The 19,513-nt window shown below is 41.7% G+C and overlaps 1 protein-coding gene across 1 annotated transcript in view; it reads left to right on the top strand.

Annotated features, from left to right (window-relative positions):
* The window catches only part of CDHR3 (cadherin related family member 3), a 40,228-nt gene that overhangs the window by 3,610 nt on the left and 17,105 nt on the right, over positions 1-19,513 (top strand). Inside the window, exons 3-12 of the mRNA XM_051623996.1 lie at positions 3,797-3,965; positions 6,383-6,468; positions 8,443-8,537; positions 8,644-8,748; positions 12,320-12,468; positions 13,771-13,960; positions 15,560-15,728; positions 16,294-16,401; positions 17,211-17,310; positions 17,453-17,551. Coding sequence (XP_051479956.1) covers positions 3,797-3,965; positions 6,383-6,468; positions 8,443-8,537; positions 8,644-8,748; positions 12,320-12,468; positions 13,771-13,960; positions 15,560-15,728; positions 16,294-16,401; positions 17,211-17,310; positions 17,453-17,551 — 1,270 coding nt within the window. The remainder of the gene's footprint in view (positions 1-3,796; positions 3,966-6,382; positions 6,469-8,442; positions 8,538-8,643; positions 8,749-12,319; positions 12,469-13,770; positions 13,961-15,559; positions 15,729-16,293; positions 16,402-17,210; positions 17,311-17,452; positions 17,552-19,513) is intronic.

The following is a 19,513-nucleotide window of genomic DNA, read 5'->3' as shown; positions in this document are numbered from 1 at the left end:
TAAGACCTGCTTCTGTTTTGGGGATTTGTCCAGAGTTTTTCAACTTAACTTATATTAAGTCACTGTGAGTTTAAAGTGACTTAGTTAAACCACATGCAGCTTCTGCTTGGCCACCCTCACCTAGAATTAAAATGAATTTGACTCATGTCCAAAATAACATAAGCTGACTCAGATCAAAGCCATATTTAATTCAGAACAAGGGCTGTGACACATGGGAAAATTATCTTCAGGTAAGAAACTATCACACTTCCACACATCTGTGATCTACTTCTATCTATTGCGTGTTCTTGTCCTATGGCAAAAGGAAAATAATTTCTATTCCTTCAGGGTAGTTTTCATTGCTAGATAAATTAGCAAGTATTAGCTCACAATTGTCACTGGCAATGAGTGTTCAGATGCATGATAACTTGTCATCCCATTGTAACTTGCTCTGATATCTGAGCCTGAACACTGACACTGAAGCGTGTCTGTAAAGATCTGGATAGACACCGAATAGAGACTTAAAGATTTAAGTTGAAAACCTTTTTCTGGGTTTTTCCAAAGAAGTTAAGGTTTTCACAGAACTGATACAAGGGCTCTTTTCTTGTTCTCTTTTCTGATGTTTCTGGTAGAAAAACCTGGGGAAAGTGAGGACTGTGACCCCAGGGAGTTATTCCAATCTGCCTGGGGGGAGCTGCTGTTGTTCCCATGCTCCCATCCTGGCAGAATACAAAGCTCAGTTGTGCCAGCTCTGCTGGTTCTTTAGCTGCTCCCCAGCCAGATCAGTGAAATGGTCAAAACCTCTCAAAAAACCCCTCTTTCACCTGTGAAGCATAGGATGGCTGCACAAACACCTGACCTGGCTCAGCTGAGGGGTTGTAACTAGCAGATGGAAATGGATAGGTCCCTTAGGCTGTCTTTGCTGACAGAGAATTCATAATGTGGGACTTCCTTCCTAGTTTGTATTTTGGCATTTTGAATTGAAGCTATCCCTTCTGCTTCAAAACATAGCCCTTTTTTATACCTGCTTGATCCTGTCCCATGCCATCTGTATACTGTGCAGCACAAGCATTTTATGTTGCTGCTTGTTGACCAGGACTGACAAATTCATTCAGAGAAAAAATAGCCCTGCAAATAGGTAAAGTCTATCCTTGTTTTTTTCGTGGCAGGGATGATGAAGACGTTCTTATTCTAGCTCAGTGCAGAGAGTGGCACTAGGCTAAAAATGAATGGCCAATAAAGGTATAGGCTCTGGCAGGGGTGTTGGACTCAACGATCTTCGGAGTCCCCTTCCAACCCCCAACATTCCATGATTCTGTGACTCTGTGATTCCTACCACAGCCACATTACCAGAATGGCCTGTGAGGATTGAAACAAAGAGGTTGGGCCAGTGAATATCTGTCATGAGAAAATTATAAAGAAAGCTACATTTGAATTCTGCAAAGTAGCAGTTGAGTGATAATTACAACCCATAAGGCAAAAATAAATGCACGTGAGTGTCCTTAGTTCATTTATTAGATGAGCATTGCTGCCTTTAATTATTTATGCTATGTTGTAGCAGATTGGTATAACATTTTGCAAAAGAATATGATCCAAAATGAGAGACCTCAGTGCTACCTAGTGCCATTAAGTCTTTGCTAAGATATAGACAAAGTAAGTGTCTCATGTATGAATTATGGGGTTTGCAGATTAGCTAAGTACCTATCAGAACAGGCTCTTCTATATTTATAAAGCACATTTACTCCTGTTGCAGCAAGCCAAGGCAAGATTACATTTCTTGATATGCTTTGAGATTTCTGAGAAAGTCACGGTTTTTCTGGGATCTGAGCTCTGCCCATTCCTCCTTGTCTTATTGTTGTTTGAAGAATCCCAGGGGCAGAAGATGTGTTGAATGCACAAAAACATGTTGCTTCCTAAAACCACCTTGATGCTGTTAGTGATGCTCCTGCATCCCTGGAGCAAAGAGGGGAGCAGGGAGTAGTGAAATACTCGGTTGGAATGAGGAGTAGGCAGTTATAGGCTGCCTCTAGACCCCCTTTTGTGAAGTCTGCAGTTGCTTCAAAGGTGCACAGTGCTGCCTGTATCAGTTAGTATTGCTCCCACCTGGAGAAGAGGTGAACTGTGTCTCACAGTCTATGACTGTGGCAAGATGTTATCAACAGCAGCCTTCAAGGAGATCATCTAGATACACAACTTCACTTGCAAGGTCTCTACAAAGGAGGATGGAAGAAGTGTATTTAGACACTGTGGCTGTAGTTACAGCACCGATGAAAATATTTGTCTGTGAAGTGAAGGTATAATCTCCAGAGCACATAATTTCTGATTGGAATTGAACAGTTTCTCATTTAGAATTCATCACACCTGTGTACTGCATTTAGATCTCCAGCAAAGATTCATTTTGGAGAATAACATGCCCATTGGTGTTACATGCTTTTAGAATGTTTTTTCTATGTTAGCATAACTTGTATGGGAAACTTCTATTTGCACATTATAGGAGAGAGGAGGCCATCCAGGACACAACTGTTTTCTCCTGCAGTGTTTTAAGAAAAAGATGAACAGGAAATCAGAAATCAGTTGTTTTACATAACAGAGGGAAAAAAAAATGTTTGTACTTCTGTTCACTCTCCTCCATTTTTGCGTCTGTCTTCTAACTGTGCTGACATCACTTTTGCATTTGTCCTCTGGCCACAGCATCTCATCTAAAATCAAGGATTTATTTAATTGTTCTCCTTCAGCAACCTCTCCAGGCTCCTCAACTCTGCAGAACTGTGAATACACTGATACACTCCTTGTCACACACACTTTCAAGCTCCAGTTCTTCTCCTTCTCCAGTTCCACAGCACGCTTGCTACAGGTGTTCAAGCTTTAAAGTTTTTTAGTTATGCAGCAAATTTAATAGTCACCTTTTCCTTTCTTTTCCAAGAAAAGAAAGTTCTTTTATTTTTTTTAGTTTCAGCAGTGAATATTGTGGCATACAGCTTCCAGCATCCCACAGTTGCTCTGCACTCATCCTAAATCCAAAATGAATGTATTGAATATTTTTTTCATGGAATGTCAATCTTGTGCTTGTAAATCAGAGATGATGTGCAGAGCTGGCAGTCCTTAAAAAAAGAAAAGAAACAAAACCAAACCCTAAGCAAATGTTTGCCTTACCAAGCTTTCAAAACATAAGGGCTACATTCTTTTTAATGAGTTTAATGTTTTCACCAAACAGTTCTGGTCTCTCTCTCATTCAGCTCATGCAGCTCCCCCCTTTCCTGGTTTCCTGCAAATCTCCTCCCAGACACAGCTTATACAAGGAAGGGGCTGGTACTTGCAAGACTATTACAGTCGCTTGCCCCCACTCCTGTTACTGAAAGCAAAAGTTCTTCCCTCTCATGCTCCTGACTAGCAGAAATAGTGAAGCTGCCCTTGCTTCTCACAGAGCTTGTTCCCAGTTTTCAGTCTCAACTGCTCCTGGAGCTTGGGGTGGAAAGGTGAGGACTTGACACAAACTAGTGCCTGCAAGATGTAGTCCTGGCCTTGGAGGCAAAGCTTTTCCTCTGAGGCACGACAGCTCCTTCCAGGCTTTCTCTTCCTCAAACTGTCCCTCACACAAGAGGTCCTTGGGTTGCTCCATGGAGCCACAACAATTGATCTTTCCACTCAGTTTTTTTCTCAGATTTCCACCACTGACAAGAAGTGTGCCAGCAAATAACAGATGATGCAAAGTACTCTCTGCTTCCTAATGGAGAATGTCCCTTTACCTGTGTTCACTCATATGGACTACAACTTACATCTTTTGCATCATATGCTAATAAGAATTTTTCCTTTTCAGGTTGTTACCACTGGAAACCCTGTCCTAGATTATGAAACTATGCCAAAGAGATTTGATTTACAGATTTTTGTCGAAGACACAGCTGGGAGAACTGACCTTAACACACTCACTATCCAAGTAAAAGATAAAAATGAAAGTCCTGTATTTCAAGGAAATATGGCATTTCAAAGTAAGATAGTGGTGGTGTTTTAAAAGAATAATACTTGAAAAGATTTTAAAAACCTCCTGTAGCTGCATACAATGCCTGTAGCTAAAATGATCTAAGCATTTTCCTTTAGGAAAACAAGGAGGGGACAGGACACTGGCTTTATCAGAGCTTTATTTTACACAAATATTTGGTATGCTTCATCTCTGGAAATGCCCTTTTATTTTGTTTAAGCTTTGGCCAAAAAGGAGTTAACCATTTTGAAGTAACTAAAAAATTATAAGGAAAAAGAAAAGCTTTTATACCAATAAATATTTATGTTATTTTCTTGATGAGATTAATACCTACCTAGAGGTATGTATTAAAAATGAAAGAGTGGTGGGGGCATAACTGTTTCATATGTGTCAGTAGTTTATTGAAAACTGAACTCATTTGGAGAAGCAAGATAAATTCAAATTAGTGTTCATTGTGTATGTGCAAGAATTTCTGGGGGAAAAGGAAAAAAAAAATGTTCTGCTGATGTTTTATACCTGTATATTGCATTTGCACCTGCACATGAGAAACTCAGTAGAAAATCAGTTTGATCTCAGAGATTGTGATCTATGATTTTGCAAATGTAAAGAGACAGAGAGCTCTGTCTCCTGCGAGGGGCAGATGGCCTTAACCAGGTTTATTTTCAGTAAAGTGCAACAGGGAGGAGTAGGCAGTAGCCTTAGGAATGGGGCTGGGGTGTCAGTGCAGGCTTTGCATGCCATACAGTGCCTAAAACGAGTGACAGCACCATCAATAAAAAGGACAGAAAATCATAGGCTTACTCTCTGAGCAATCTTATCTTGTTTATTTACTAATGAGAGGAACTTGGAAAAATGGCACCACGAGGCGAGTGAGTACAGAAATTTATTTGTTATGTGTCAGCACACAGAGAGAACAGTCCAGGTAGTGCATAAAAATACGCTCCTCTTATTCCAAGAGGTCCTGAGAACCTGTCTGAAGTCTTGATATTCTAACAGCACTGTATAGAAAAGCATTCAGTAACTCAATATTCAACTGTGTTTTCTACCTGAAAATATCAAACTGTGATCTGTTCATGGTAGGTGTTAAGAGCTGGCTGCTGAAGACCCCCAGGTCTGGGCCAGCAGCAGCACCAGGGAGGCTGAGACTCCCAGCCCTTGGGGTCTGGCTGCAGCCTTGAGTTCTGCCTGCCCAGCCAGACCTGCTCTCATCCAGCTGCTTCACTGATGCCTCCAAAGCACGCTGACATTCCAGCTTCCACACAATACCTAGTTTGTGAAGCAAATTAGCTTCCCCTAGGGAAGGGGCTGTGTCATCTTCTCGGTATAGCTGGCGTCTTGCATATCATGGGTGCTGCTGTAATCTAATAATAATTAAATATGACACTTCAGGGGATCGGCACAGCATGAAGCACACTCTATGTGAGAGCTTGTTACAAATAAATGCATCAGCTTAACTCTCAGCTAGAGCTGCCATAAATGGGTGAGCACAGATGTCTGATCTATCTGTGTGGCTTTAGTTGACAGTACCAGCTACAATTAGACACTAATTGCCCATTCGCTGGTTATGAAAAAGCATCTCCCTCTCATTAAACTTTATATTCATATTGTTGTCCTCTGGGAACAACTCATTACTCTGCTCTGGGATTCCCACTGCTCTGATGAGAAGCAGCAGTCAGCAGGGGTCTCAGTGGAAATTAATAGTCCAGAAACAGCAGGTCCAGCAGACCCAAAAGGGCAGAAAGCAAATAATGTGATCTAAAGATCTGTTGTTCTGTTAATCACTATACCCAAGGAGAGCTAAGCCTCTTGTCAGTGGCCCAGTACAGAACGGCCCAGCTGCCAGAATTCCTGACATGGGAAGAAATACACCTTGCACTGAATTAGCACCCTCAGTAAAGCAAAATTTAAGTCAGGGCAGACCATCCACTATTTATTTACTTTGCAGGTGTAAAGAAAAAGCAGAAATTAAGAGAAAAGGCTCTGAGCTCTCTTGGCAGGGGACAGGGACTAGACAGGGAGGGGATGGCACAGGGCTATGTTCTCCCTAACTGCATAGTAAAGAAAGACACAGGTATAGCCCAAATGCATGATTTTACTCCATACCCTGTAAGCAGCTCAAGACAGGCTGTATGTAAAGATCAGCTTTTCTCCTGAAGACACCATTCATATAGCGACTCTCGGTGATGTTTGTCTCTTTACAGATATGCAATTAATTTATTTTTATCTTTTAAGTATATCATAGAATGTATTGGGTTGGAAGGGACCTATAAAGTAGGTGCTCTTTGTGATGATTTTGGGATTATACTTGTGAAGTGGGAAGATGCAGCAGTCACTAATAGGTCTGGACAGCTTCATTGTATCAGTGTGTTTGCTGCTGTGCCCTTTATTCTTACCCAATTAACACTGAGTGCACTTATATCTGTGCAGCTATAACAATCTACTTCTTGGAAGGAACACCTGTGGGACGCATTTACCAAGTTGATGCAGTTGATCCTGAAAATGCTGAACTCAAAGTAAGTTGTTTTTAAAGAAAAAAAAACCCAAAACCCAGGGATTATACAATCCATCATATCTGAAATGCTAATTATCAGCATCTTTCAACAATTTCCTTCTATATAAGGAACACAGGAAAAGGTTTAATCAGGAAGAAAGAAGCATTTTCAATAATAAGCTAAGAAAATTCAGACTTGGTGTTTGGACACAAATTGTATTTTGAGTTCTACGCCCTCCAAAATTAAGGGAAATGGAAGGCAGAGTTTGATATATTTAATCAGACTTATACTAGAAATTGGGTTTTTTGTTTGTTTGGTTTTTTAATGGCTTGCAAAACATTTCTTGTAGATGAGAATGACTAAAAGTAAATAAAATTTTTAACCTTCCTTATTGCCATGTCAATTCTTTTAAATAAGATAGTAAGGAAATAGCTTACAATGCAACTGCATTTCAGATTTTGTGTAATCCCAGGACAAACTGTGACCTTCAGTTAAGAAAATGGGTTAGCTAATCTGAAAATACTCTTGGTATCAGCAAAAATTTGTGGGAAGTATTAAGTTTGTTTGCAGACAAGGGAAAAGTAGCTGCACTTACGTAAGAATTGTTTTGTAGGTTTGCTTTATTGCCTTTTATAAAAACCAGCACATTCGAGAACTGAACCTAAAGATGCTACTTCAATGTGTATCATTATTCAGGAGAGCAATTACCTTGAAGTCTGACCTCATGCTTTGCCCAGTCTTGAGCTGGTGAGAAGGGAAGCAGAGGCCTGGGGTTTGGCTCTGCTTTGTTTCTGAAAGCAATGGCAGTGAGTTCTACACACCTTCTAACGTCAGATGAAGCTCAGGCATAATAAGAAGGTGCAATTACAGAAATGCTGGGCAAGAGCATTTGTAAAATGCTGTTATGGGGTAAATAATAATGTAAAATAATTTTCTGGGGAGGGAATTTAGAAAGGTCAACTGGCAAAAAAACCCCCAACTATTAAAAGCAGCACCTAGCTGCTTTTTAAAAAGTAATTTCAGTTAAATGTATCAATCACTGCAGGAGGCAAGTTTTTTCACTCAGCTCTCTATACCTTTTGTTTTTTTTTCCAAAAGGTAACACAAGAACAGTTGCATCCCCTGGACAGACCTGCTCAGTGGATTTTTCAGATCACTTGTGTGGGCCATGACCCTCTCATGTTGCATAACTCAGACTTTTCTGAGTATTATTAACATGTGCATTAGCAAAGGAAAAGTCCTTGAAGGGTTACTGGTGTTGGCCTGGCAGAGGCATGTGGATGATAGCTGGGAAAATGTGTTGGGCATGTGGCAGCTTCCCCACAGCCATGGGGATCAGGGTGCTGCCTTTCTCCCTGCTGTGTAGGGCTCAGGGTGCTCAGCTCCCTCCCATGCACTAGTGTGGTACCCATTGGTGCTGTGCAATGCACGGCGCGGCTGCTGCCTCCTGTCTCTGCTCAACAGCCACCTTAACACTGAGCTGTTCTGAGCACCTTTCAGCCTCAGACTCACATGTACTCTGTGAAAATCTTCTCTCTGGCCTCTCCCATCGACTGGGCCCCCAGAATTGGTTGCCTCCTGCTTGGTGCACCTTATGCCCCCAAATCCCACCTCACCCCTTCTTTTCTCTCTTCTCCTTTGTGCCTGTACTCCACTGCCACCACCAAGCTAATTTTTGCCTGCAGTGCTGTAGCTCTGCTGGCTGGCCTCTATGTTAAATTCTCCTTGCTGGAGCTCACAGAGGTAGGGAAGAGCATGGGCTTTAATGCAGTCCAGTGTCTGTGACTCTCCACTGCCTCTCAAGCAAAGCAGGTGCCAAGTTTGAGCCACTTCAGCCCATGATCAGGGCTTGTGCTGGCATCCGTGTGTCAGCTTGTTTCAATATACAAAGTTCTGAGGCAAATACTGACTCACTTGGCCCATTTTCAAGGGCAGGGAATGAATGGAGGGATGTTTAAAGATACAAAGACAAATTTCTTGCTCTCTTCATTTCAGTATTCACTGCTCCCTGCATCAGTGCCATTCTTGGTCGAGGAAAGTGGAACCATTTTTTCCACAAAAGTATTTGATTATGAGAAAGATCCACACAGGTGAGAATGTAGTTAATTCATACGGTCTATTAGTTTACACTAGGCAGACAAATGTTTTCCTGAATAGTAATAGAAAAAAATCTTTTTCTGTTTTATTATTTAACAGTTACTTTTTAAATATAACTGTGACAGATTCAGATGGACTCAACTCAACTAAAGTAGTGAATATAAATATAATTAACATCAATGATGAAAGACCTTACTTCACCACGTGAGTGAAAAACTTCCATTGTACTAAAAATGTAGATGTTTTCCCAGCTTTACTGCTTTGGCACCTATGGGAGGGTGTAACATATGGACAAGTAAATATAACAACAGGATACTACTGAGTACAGTACTTAAATTTCATTATGATTCCTGCTCGCTTAATGGAAAGCTTTGCTCTCATTTTCCTTTCAATAGTTTCAAGTTTTCCAGGCTTTGTGTTTATGGTACAAACTGCCAAACAAGCTTGTTGTAGTTGTTAGCATTTAGAGAGGTTAAAGTTATGCAAAGACCTTTGGACAAGTCCAGACAAGGAGATGAATTTTACCCTGTGTGAACACAGTCATATAGAACTTACCCTCATGCAGATGTGCATTTCACCATAATTATGTTTATTCATGCAGAAATGTCTAGACATAAAAAAGTCTCACTTTTGATCTGTCTTCCTCTTCTTTCCAGCCACTTAGACTTGTAAACAATCCCAATGATCTTTGAAACATTGTTGTCTCTTACTGTGTCATAAGCAGGAAATTGTATCATAATACACAAGTCAGAAATAGCTTTTGAAGACTAATGGAGTTTTAGTTGGAGTTAGTTCAGGATGATTGTTGAAAATTTGAAAAAATGTGCGAGAATATACATGTGTCACCAGCAGTCTGTTTGGCTGTGGAAAGCACAATGGACAATTATTTCTGAGGCTCGAGCTTGGCAATTATTACAGTTGATCTGAGTCTGTTGTTGATTTATCTTTGTCACTTGCATGAGATGCTGATTGGATTCAAGACACTCTCTTTATGTTTCCTCATCCTGAGGCTCTACAAGGTCCCTGCTAAGAATGCTTATGAGGGCTGCCTTCCTGCCATCTATGCAAAGGAGAAGACAGTGTAGCACCCAGGCCATGGCAAGAGGTTTCCAGCCTCTTGTTTGGAGCAATCTTCTGGGTTTTTTGTGGAGCCAGAGCAGTGTATGGTTCCTGGGCTGAGGCCAAGGATCTCAACCTTGCTGAGCAGAGGGCTGGAGAATCTGAAGAAACAGAAGAATGACATGTTAGAAACAGACACGGATTGATTTTTTTGTTGTTGTTGCTACAGATTTAATACTTGAACTTCTTGTCTGCAATAATCAATAAGGTTAACAGCTCACTCTACGTTACTGTACTGCTACAAGCAGGAGGAATCCTCTTACCAGTGCCAATGTTTGCACATTGTGTTCTAGACCAATTATTTCCTCCAAATGTTGCCAGTTCTATTTATTTATCCTTACGCCTGGAATCCTAAAGGAACTCTTTTAAATATTTATCTACTTGTTCAAATTAGCTGCAGTAGCTGAACATCCATAACAACTAAGGTCTATGACTCGGTTCTCATATGGCACAAATAAGGCCGAGTATAAGTTTGAATTTTTGCCCTTTTAGATTGACAGTAGAGGCCAAAAAAAAGTAGCTTAGTTTGTAAAGAACTTTGTAACTTTGTTAAGAGTAACTTACACCTGGGGTGCTACCCACAGCATGCACATGCATGGCCTCTCCCCTGCTAAATGTGAGCTGCCCGCTGGGGCTACGTGCTTTCTGACAGTGTAATAATTAGTGCTGGGATGGGAGCTGGGAAACTCGACATGTTAGCAAGCCTTCTTTATTTTCTCCCAATCAAAGCTGTCAAGAACAGAGTTTCAAAGGGTCTTTTTAATTGTTCCCATAGTATATGCAAGCACATCTGGTTTTGGTGTTCACAGCACTGCATTGGCACTCAGCCTTTTGAAATTCTGGCTGTTAAAATCAATGGAAAACTTGTGGAGTCAGGAAAACAAAGGAGAAGACAAGAAAACAAACATATGCTGCCTTTGCAATTACATTGCAATGTCTAAAAGGTCTGAACCATCCTGTGGAAAGCCACTGGCAGGTGGCAGACAGATGGACGACAGGGCACAGCTCAGATGTAGCTGCCTAAGAAGTGGCCTCAGCTCCTCCCCAGCTGTACTAGTCTTCAGTGCTACGGGGATGTGCTCAAAACATCCCGTTTCTTCCCAAGAGATCTGGTGGGAATCAGACAATGGCCTGTGCAGGGCACAGGGGGACTGGTAGGGCTGCGAAGGTGGAGCTGTGGTGAGTGTGCTGTCCACAGGGAGGCTGGAGTTGTGGTCCCTGTGGGCATAGGGAGTTCTCTACTTTGAGCCAAAACCAGTTAGAGCTGTTTGTCCTGTATTCCCCAGTGATCAGACAGGCATTTTGGGGTGGCATTTTTTTGTAGCAGTGAAGAAGATTTGCTGCTATTTGTTTTGTTTCTGGGAGACTCTGGAAAAAACAGGAGAACAAGGAAGAGATCCAATGCCAATGGTGAGATAGAAACTTAACACATACACTGATTCCACAGCCTTCACAAACTCCTTATTTACTTCTGGCTCTAAGTAAAGTGTTTTTACTGGGAAAAGCCTATGTGATTTCTTCCCTGTGTGCCTTCATCTTTTCATATGAACCAACAAAACAGTTGAAGATAATGTGTCTTCTTAACCATTTTAAAAATTGCAAGTGGAGACCTGGAGGCATGGGACCTTCTGTTCTGTCTTCACAATTCTCTACCCCAATGGTTAAGTGCTCCATGTTGTTGGTTTTCCCAGAAAAATAAAAGGGCTCATGCTTCCCTATACTGGGAATTACAGACTAGTCAATTAACTATATGGTGCCACAGGAAGTTTTGAATGTTCCAGGAGGATTCTCTCTTGAAACAGACTCCTAATGCTTTTCTGAACTCTTGAGCATCTTCAGCTTCTTTTGATTTCTAGAAGCAGGAGTTGTGTGTCTTTCAGTAGAATAAGTCAGCCTTCATAAATTTCTTACACAGTTTTTGTGTGCTTGTCCTACTTTTGCCTGTGGCTCAAGTACCATAATTGTGTACCTGAGTACCCATGTGACCAAGCAACTGCAACCATTATAAGCAATCCTGCACAATTGTTTGCCAGACTGCACCTGAACTGTAAAACACAATTAATGGGAAATGAGGGAGTACTGGCATCCCAAACTGCAGCAGTAAAGAGTTATTTTCTCTGTGTAAAATGAATTAGACAGACAGATGTTGCTGGGAGCTTGGAGCATGTTCATTTGATGGACACCCACAGGAATGCTCTTCTGTGCCTCTACCTACTGCAAGTGCAACTCAAGTTTTTTAGTAATACTGTTGTCCCCAAAAAGCCTCCAGCATTCATTCCAAAAAGTGATTACTGCTTCTACTTTTGTTTTTGTCTTGCACAATGAAGGAATTAAAACAAGTGGCTTTGCAAGCTGGTGGTTCTGTAGGGAGATGGACTACGTGACTTAACAGCCCCTTCCATCTTCAGCTTCCATGATGCTGTGCAAGTTAAATTGTTTTATCTGTGGAAAAGTTGCAGAGGAAGGACGCTTACTATATGTGGCTATATGTCATGTTTTATGACCACATAGGAGTTCAGCTATTTTTGTCCTAACATGTAAAGAGCTGTCTCTGAGCCCAGTGTGGCCATGGCTCTGCTGCTGTACAGCTAAGTCTGTGACCACTGCCCCTGTGAACACAGAGGTGCTCTTTCCTGAATTTTATTTTACCTTGTAGGAATCAGAGTGTCTACAGGATTCTAGAGGAGCAAAGCCCAGGCACCATTGTTGCCAACATAACAGCTAAAGATCCTGATGATGAAGACTCTCCCAGCAGACTTTTCTACAGCATCCAGTCTTCTGACAGATATTTTTCCATAAATCCATGTAAGACAAACAAAAAATGTGCCTTCTGACACGCAAAAGAGTGAGTGGCTACTTTGGAGAAAAAGTTTTCGCCATAGTTTTAACTTGACTTACTTTTTTCTGACGCCACTGCTAGAAATAAGAAATACCCAGTACATTATTGGGCTAAAATTCTTCCGTCAGCTGATCAAGACTCAGTAAGGTATCTTGAAGAAACAGACTGAGGGTGACATATTGACAGATACTGACATACGGCTGGAGGGCGACTGTCCCTTGGGTGGAAGAAAGATTAGCTGCTTTCATTTTAGTCTCTAAGGACTAAAGGGGTCCCTTTTGGGACCCCTGAAAGAGCTGCACATTGTTAGACTGTAACATTCTCTCTCCCATCTGAAATCTGCTCTAGCATTGAAGTGCACAGCAAATCTACACTTCAGCTTCATTGCTCAACTCATGATCCTCCTCAGGCAAAGCTATCCAAGAGAGTCCTCTCTCCTGCTGGTCATGTGCTTTCTGGGGTGCATACACAAGTGCCATGAGGTGTTTTGCTGCTTTGCTCCTGCTCTTCTTTCACTTTAGAGTTGCTTATCACAACTGTAAGAAGTGCCACGTAACACAGTGCTGTGGGGATCAGGATGATCTTTAAATGCTTTGGATTCCCTGTGTCCTTTGGCCAGGTATTGCCACCCTCCCTCTCAATTACATTCCAAAAGGCAGAAGATATATGCATTGTTCCTTTACCTCCTTTATACTCTGGAAATAGTACTGAGCTCTGCCAGAAAAACCTTTGCTTTTTGAGCAGAGGCTAACAAAAGAGAAAAAAAATATCAGGTGAATGGCTCACCAGAGCACTTGGCACAATCTGTCATGGCCAAAAGCAGCGCTGTTGATGTGTGAGTAGATTCAGAGGTGCTGAAGGACACTTAAATGAAAACAGTAGAAAGTCAAGTGGTCTTACTAGCTAGAGAGCAAGGGCAGCACAGGCATGAGCAGCTCATTGTCCTTGATGCTCTGTGAGTGCACTCAATTCTGATTTGCACTAGCTCTTTGAGAGTGTAAGAGAAATCTAACTGCTTTCCAAGCCTCCTGCTGAGGCATATTTTTGAGCAATGGGTATCTACCCATTTAAGTCTTATACAGAACTTTCAGAGGAATTCTGTATCATTTTAAAAAAAATAACCCAACCAGCCATGATTTGCACAGAACAGAATACTTTTTATTCTACTACATGTCTGCTGAGGTACCCTGCCCTCTTGCATGTACACCACAAGTGTTTGTTACTTCCTTCTGTGGTGAGCATCTAACTTCTGGCTGCTTCCTACCCAGCGACTGGAGTGCTGCAGGTGTCTGGGAGAATCAACCGAGATGCCCTTCCACTGAAGCTCCATCCTCAGGTTTCAGTGGTGGTCCAGGTGGAGGACAGTCCCAGCGGCGGTCACACCAGCCAAATGGCAATCACAATCACTGTTGGTGATATCAATGACAACCCACCAGAATGCAAACCTTCTTCCTTCAGGTATTAAGGCTCTTCATTGCCTTAGTGCTGCTTTGTTGCCCCTGAGCATTGTGCAGTCGAGGGCACATCAGTTAGGGTCGCCAGAGCTAGAGGTTCAAATGGACATATGTCTGTAAGCTTTTAAAAGCTTGTGTCCACTGGAAGTTCCTTAGGGCACTCAGCTTCCTGACTGGAAAACTGAACTAAAAATATCTGTGTATAGTCAGATATTTTATTTATTTTTCTTTCAGATAACTAAACCCTTAGGGTATCAGAGCCCTGTGTTGCAGAGTTACTTTTGTGACCCATACAGATCCAGGCTCCTCTTTTCTTACTTTATGCTAAACTGTGGGGAATCATTCACCAGGAAAAAACTGCCAGTCAGTTCTGCAGTTTTATTTTAAACTCCTGATCTTCTCTTCTAAATCTCTCCCTGATGACCTGCCTGGTTTTTGTCTAATGGAAACTGTCAGGTCTTCAGAGCCCAGATCTTCTCTTGTTATAGGTGTCCTCTGTGCATAGTAACATAGTCATGGACTTTGCTATGATTATGAATGTTCTGAGACCTTTGTCATGATCAGGTAGTTTATATTTTCAGATGAGGACATCTGTTAACTCCAGTTTACAGATTAGGTATGTCACAGAAATACTGAAGTCAAAATTGTATATATGAGGTGTCCAGTCCTTCAGAGTACCCCTCCTCGCACAGCGCATTTCTTCAGGTGCACTTAGGGTAGTTTCATGGTCCTGCAGATAAAAACCTTAGGCCAGGAGCCTATGCAATGAGGAATACCCAGTTAGTGGTTATGTGGTTAAATTGCTTTATCACTATCTAAGAGAAATGTCTTGCATTTAAATCACATACTTTTATGTACTGGCAGGAAGACAATCCAATTCTTCAAAGGGCTGCTTAGTTACAAGATCCATGACAATAATGCAACCATCTCTTTGTCATCTAGTGAGCTTTAGTTTTGATCTGAAGGAGACAAAAATCATCAGGGAAAAATGTATTAAAATAAAGAACTAGTCTTACAGGGTTGCACAATGGAACAAGATCAGGGCTTAATGGTATATCAGTTGGATCTTATTTTTTTAAAAAAATTAATTCTCTTGATTAAAAATAAATAAATATTAAATTGACACCCTCGTCCCCCAGTTCCATTCTATGCATCACAGGGAACCTCACTGTCAACAGCAGGGCCAGAAATCTAACTTCATAAAACAGCAGAATGGTCCAGCTATCAGTTAGGGAGAGAGGAACAAGCTTCTTGTCAGAAGAACACTACAACATACTAAAGAAATGACTGTTGCAAATATGTTTTAAAATGCTAATTATTAATTGAACTAATATTGAACATTAAGATTTTGTGGCAGCTTCTGAAGTTTACCTGAGTTCCAGGTTTACAGTCTGGATCTGTCTAAAAGTTTATGTCCTCCCCATTGCACAGAGCTGTTGACTGCCACAGCATATGGATCAGATACTGGGTTGCTTCATCAGCTGTTGCCTAATTGCATTATTTAAAAAATAAATGGAAGCCATTGTTTTAGTATAGAATATATGAAAAGTTAAAGTGGAGAATTTTAAGTTGCTTTGATGGGAAATGTGTTTGTTTTAAACAGGAAAGAGGCAAATGAAAATATGACTGCAGGGACATTTCTTCTTGATCTTAGAAATTACTGTGAAGATATTGATGTTGATCCTTTAAACAATCAATTTAATTTCACTGGATTATCTGGTTTTGGAAGCAATAACTTTGCTCTGGAGTCCACTGTCCCTGGAAGACTTGTGGTCAGTCATTTGTGGCTTTATTTTAGATTGCCCCATTTCAGAAGTCAACTTATGAAATACTATAAGTTCTTTAAATTGATGGTCTGTACAAGAAAAAGAATTGCTGTATTTCGTGTCACAGGGGGCATGATGTGGATAATGACTGGACTGGATGTGAAGTGCGTACCCTTTGATAGGATGCTCTCTAGGGATTCTACAGAATTTGGTGAACACAGAACTGCTTTCTCCAGTTTTAAATAAATGTGCTAGATATGATTGAAAAAACCATACTTTTTTAGGGAGTGTGAAGCACCAGTGTTGATATGGATAAACAAAGAATTTTGATGCCATTTCATGCCTGTTTATTGATGACAGACTGTGGAACGTCCTTGCTATTCAGCATGAAGAATTGGAATATTTGAGAAATCCCACAGTCAGTAATTACTTCCCAGCTCCACCGGTCAGAATTGTAAAACCACTTCGACTGGTAAATTTTCAGAGTGGTGGGACTTGCACTTGAGTTATTTTGCATGTCAAAATATGGGTTCCTTGTGCTGAGAGTTGCTGGTGTATTTGCATTGGCCAGAACTCCCACCAATTGCTGGACATGGGCAATGGTGGTTGTTTTGTTCCTTTAAAAAGAACTATAGACAAACACAGAAAAAGGGAAACACAACAAAAACAAGGCATTCAGGTTAAAAGACAGGAGTGCTGCAGGAGCAGTAAAACAACTTGCTATGGCTTACTTCAATTTTTTATATATTCATGTCAATGAGCACGGCCCTTGCTGCTTCATATGCCAACATAAGAAGTGTTTTCATTGCTGCACAGGGTAGGACTGTTGTCAGCCCTTTGATCACCATGTGTGTACAATGTAACAGGCTATCCCAAGTGCTCTGTCCCTGCAGGAATTTCCCTGTAGATTTTAAACAGTGGATGCTTGTGCTTTACTCCTGTTGCCCCAGTTTATGAGGCTCCTACAGAAAGACAGGGAGATCAGGTGATTAGGATTTAAATCTGCTTGAGCCACCATTTAGTAACAACTTGGTTCCTGGATAAACACTTGTGGCTGAACCTGATACCTTTAATACATGTCTGCAGGCATGAACTCAAGGAGTAACTATTCCTGTTTAGCAATAGCAGATGCTTGTTGAGCCAACAAAGGGCTCAGCAAATAGCCAGCTCATTACACATTCTTTGAATTAACCAGGTAAAAGGCCAAGACCTTATGATCCAAATGATAAAACTTCCTGCACTTAAGGGGAAGGTATTTTGTTGGAAAGAAGTTTGATTTGCCAAGAGACACCACAGCATGAACATGTAGAAAAAGTCTGAAATTCAACCCTGCAATTGATTAATAGCCTATATTACTCTTGCAGGGCAATTCTAGATATCCAAGGGGGAGGTCACGCTTACAGAACACTGAATAAAGTACTTGCTATCGTGTGTATTGTGACTTTATGTAAGGAAGTATAAACACAATTGTGTTTCTTTTTAATTTAGATGACTGGAAGTATTGATTTAGAAAGCCCAGCCAATCTAGGAGTTGAAGTCTATTCTTTGACTGTCAGGGTGCAAGATGTTGCCTATCCTAGCTACTCAAGTAAGTATCCCTCTTACACTTCTTTTGATGTTCTCCTGTGCAGTGACAGCATGGAAAGAATACCATATGTACTTTGAATATATACATGAGAAAATTTCGCAGCCATACTGAACTATGATATGGTCTTCTGTTATATTTCCAGATATCATCTACATTTACATCAGGATAAAGCCAGTGAACGAATTTTTTCCAGTCTTCAGTAATTTATCATATGAATTTAATGTTCCAGAAATTACAAAAGGTAGAGTAAGTTACACCTACACAGTAGAAATAAGCTTGTCATGTTGATAATTAACTTTGGCTCCAAATGGATTTTCATATATTTGAATGAAGAGAGTGGCTCAAAGCTACAGTTCAGCTGGGGTCTCACCGTACAACCACCTACTACCCTTAAATAGACAAAACTGGCAACAACTCTAGTTGTACAGGTGGAAGCTGAGACACAGACAAATCCAGCAATTGCACAAGAAATCTGTGATGGAGCCAGAAATTGAACTCAGATGTCTTATTTTAGACTGTCTTTCTACACTTGCTAAGTTAGCCGTTTGGAAGCACTGTGATGGTGCAAAGAAACCATTACAGATTGACACAGGCAAGTGAGGACTTTCTTGGCCCAGACGTGGTGCAGGATGGCCACCCCACTGTCCCCGTAGACCCAACCATCTCAGGTGCAGTGGGTACACTGGAAATGGGGTGAGATGGGAATGTTTGGAGGGGGAGGCTTCATTCAGCCAGATGGCAGCCAGAGCAGCTCCTCATGTCTGGAGCCAAGGTCCTTTCCATTCCTACAACAGCCCTGGACCAGTGACTGCAAATGTGGCTTTAAAACTGAATTTGCTGAAACTCTTCACATGCTTGACTGCCACCTCAGCACCCTTCCTGTCCCCTGGTGAGCCCTGCATCTCATGAGTTGGCAGAGCACTGCTACAGCATCTTGCCTCCTTGGTAACCCTCATGTGCCAGGTGCAACTGCCAGCCTGTTCTGTGCTGTGCTGCTTGGGGCACAAAGGAGTTGGCATGGGAATGGCATCTTCTCCAGCTTCAGCCTTTCCCTCATACAACCCAATGTACCAAGTACAAGCCTTTTGTATCAGGACCTCACTTATTGGCTGAGAAAAATATTGAGAGGTCCATTAGATAAATACTGATAAATCTTGAGCCTTTTTCTGGACTTCCTAGGGTCACAGAAAAATTGAAGGTGTGAGGGACCTCCAAGGGTCCCTAGTCCAACTCATGCTCAAGCGGAGCTAGTTTTAAAGTTAGATCAGGTTGCTCGGGGACTCATCCAGTTGAATTTTGAAAATCTCCAAAAATGGAGACTCCACAGCCTCTCTGAGCCCCTGTTCCAGGGCAACTTTCATTTCAGGTAATTTTACCTTGCACCCAGCTGGAATTTCCTGTGCTGTATCTTGTTGCTGTTTGCTGTGGCTCCTCACTGTCCCACTCTGAGAAAAAAGGTTTTTTTGGTCTTCTGTGGTATCACATATTAGATAGTGGAGAAAAAGCAGTCAAATCCCACCTTCACCTTCCCTTCTTCAGCCTGACCAAGCCCAGCCTCATCAGTCTCTTCTTCTGTATTTATTGTAGTGGAGCAGTCACTTCCCACCATGTGCTGGTAACACACTTGTTCATACAGCTCCAGTATGCAGTCTCCATTTCTCCAAGGGTGCCCTGGTGGCTCAGGTATAACCTGTCCACCAGGGCCTAGGGTCCACTCCTGCAGAGCTGCTGCCTGCTCAGTCAATCCCACCCTGCCCTGACACATGGGCTTGTTCTGGCCCAAGTGCAGGACTTTGCATTTGTCTGTGCTGAACTTCATGAGTCCTGTTGGCTCAGAGCTTGCCAGGCCCCTCTGAATAGCATCCCTCTCCTCCTGCATATCCAACACTGCCTCAGGCTGCTTTTACTTACACACCCGCCCCAATGGCCACATCATTGAGGAAGGTGTCCAACTGCAACACTGCATCTGAGTGGAATATGCTGAAGCTGTCCATGAAAATCCAGGAGATTTAGCAGCCAGATAAACTATTATCTGTTTGAATTAATCAAATATTCTGGCCAGGGCAGGCCCAAAGCATGGGTGAAGGTAGCTGTGACTATAGTCAGCAGACCTGTGGGCTTTATGGTGCTTCTGTGTCCATTTTTTTAAGCCAGGAGGCAGGGGGTGGGGGAGAAAAAGGCATGCTTCAAGCAGCCTTGTCAG

This window comes from Apus apus, chromosome 1 (assembly GCF_020740795.1).
Source record: "Apus apus isolate bApuApu2 chromosome 1, bApuApu2.pri.cur, whole genome shotgun sequence".
Classification (NCBI taxonomy): Eukaryota; Metazoa; Chordata; class Aves; order Apodiformes; family Apodidae; genus Apus; species Apus apus.
The sequence above is the reverse complement of the archived record's forward strand: the minus strand, read 5'-3'. Positions and strand labels throughout refer to the sequence as shown.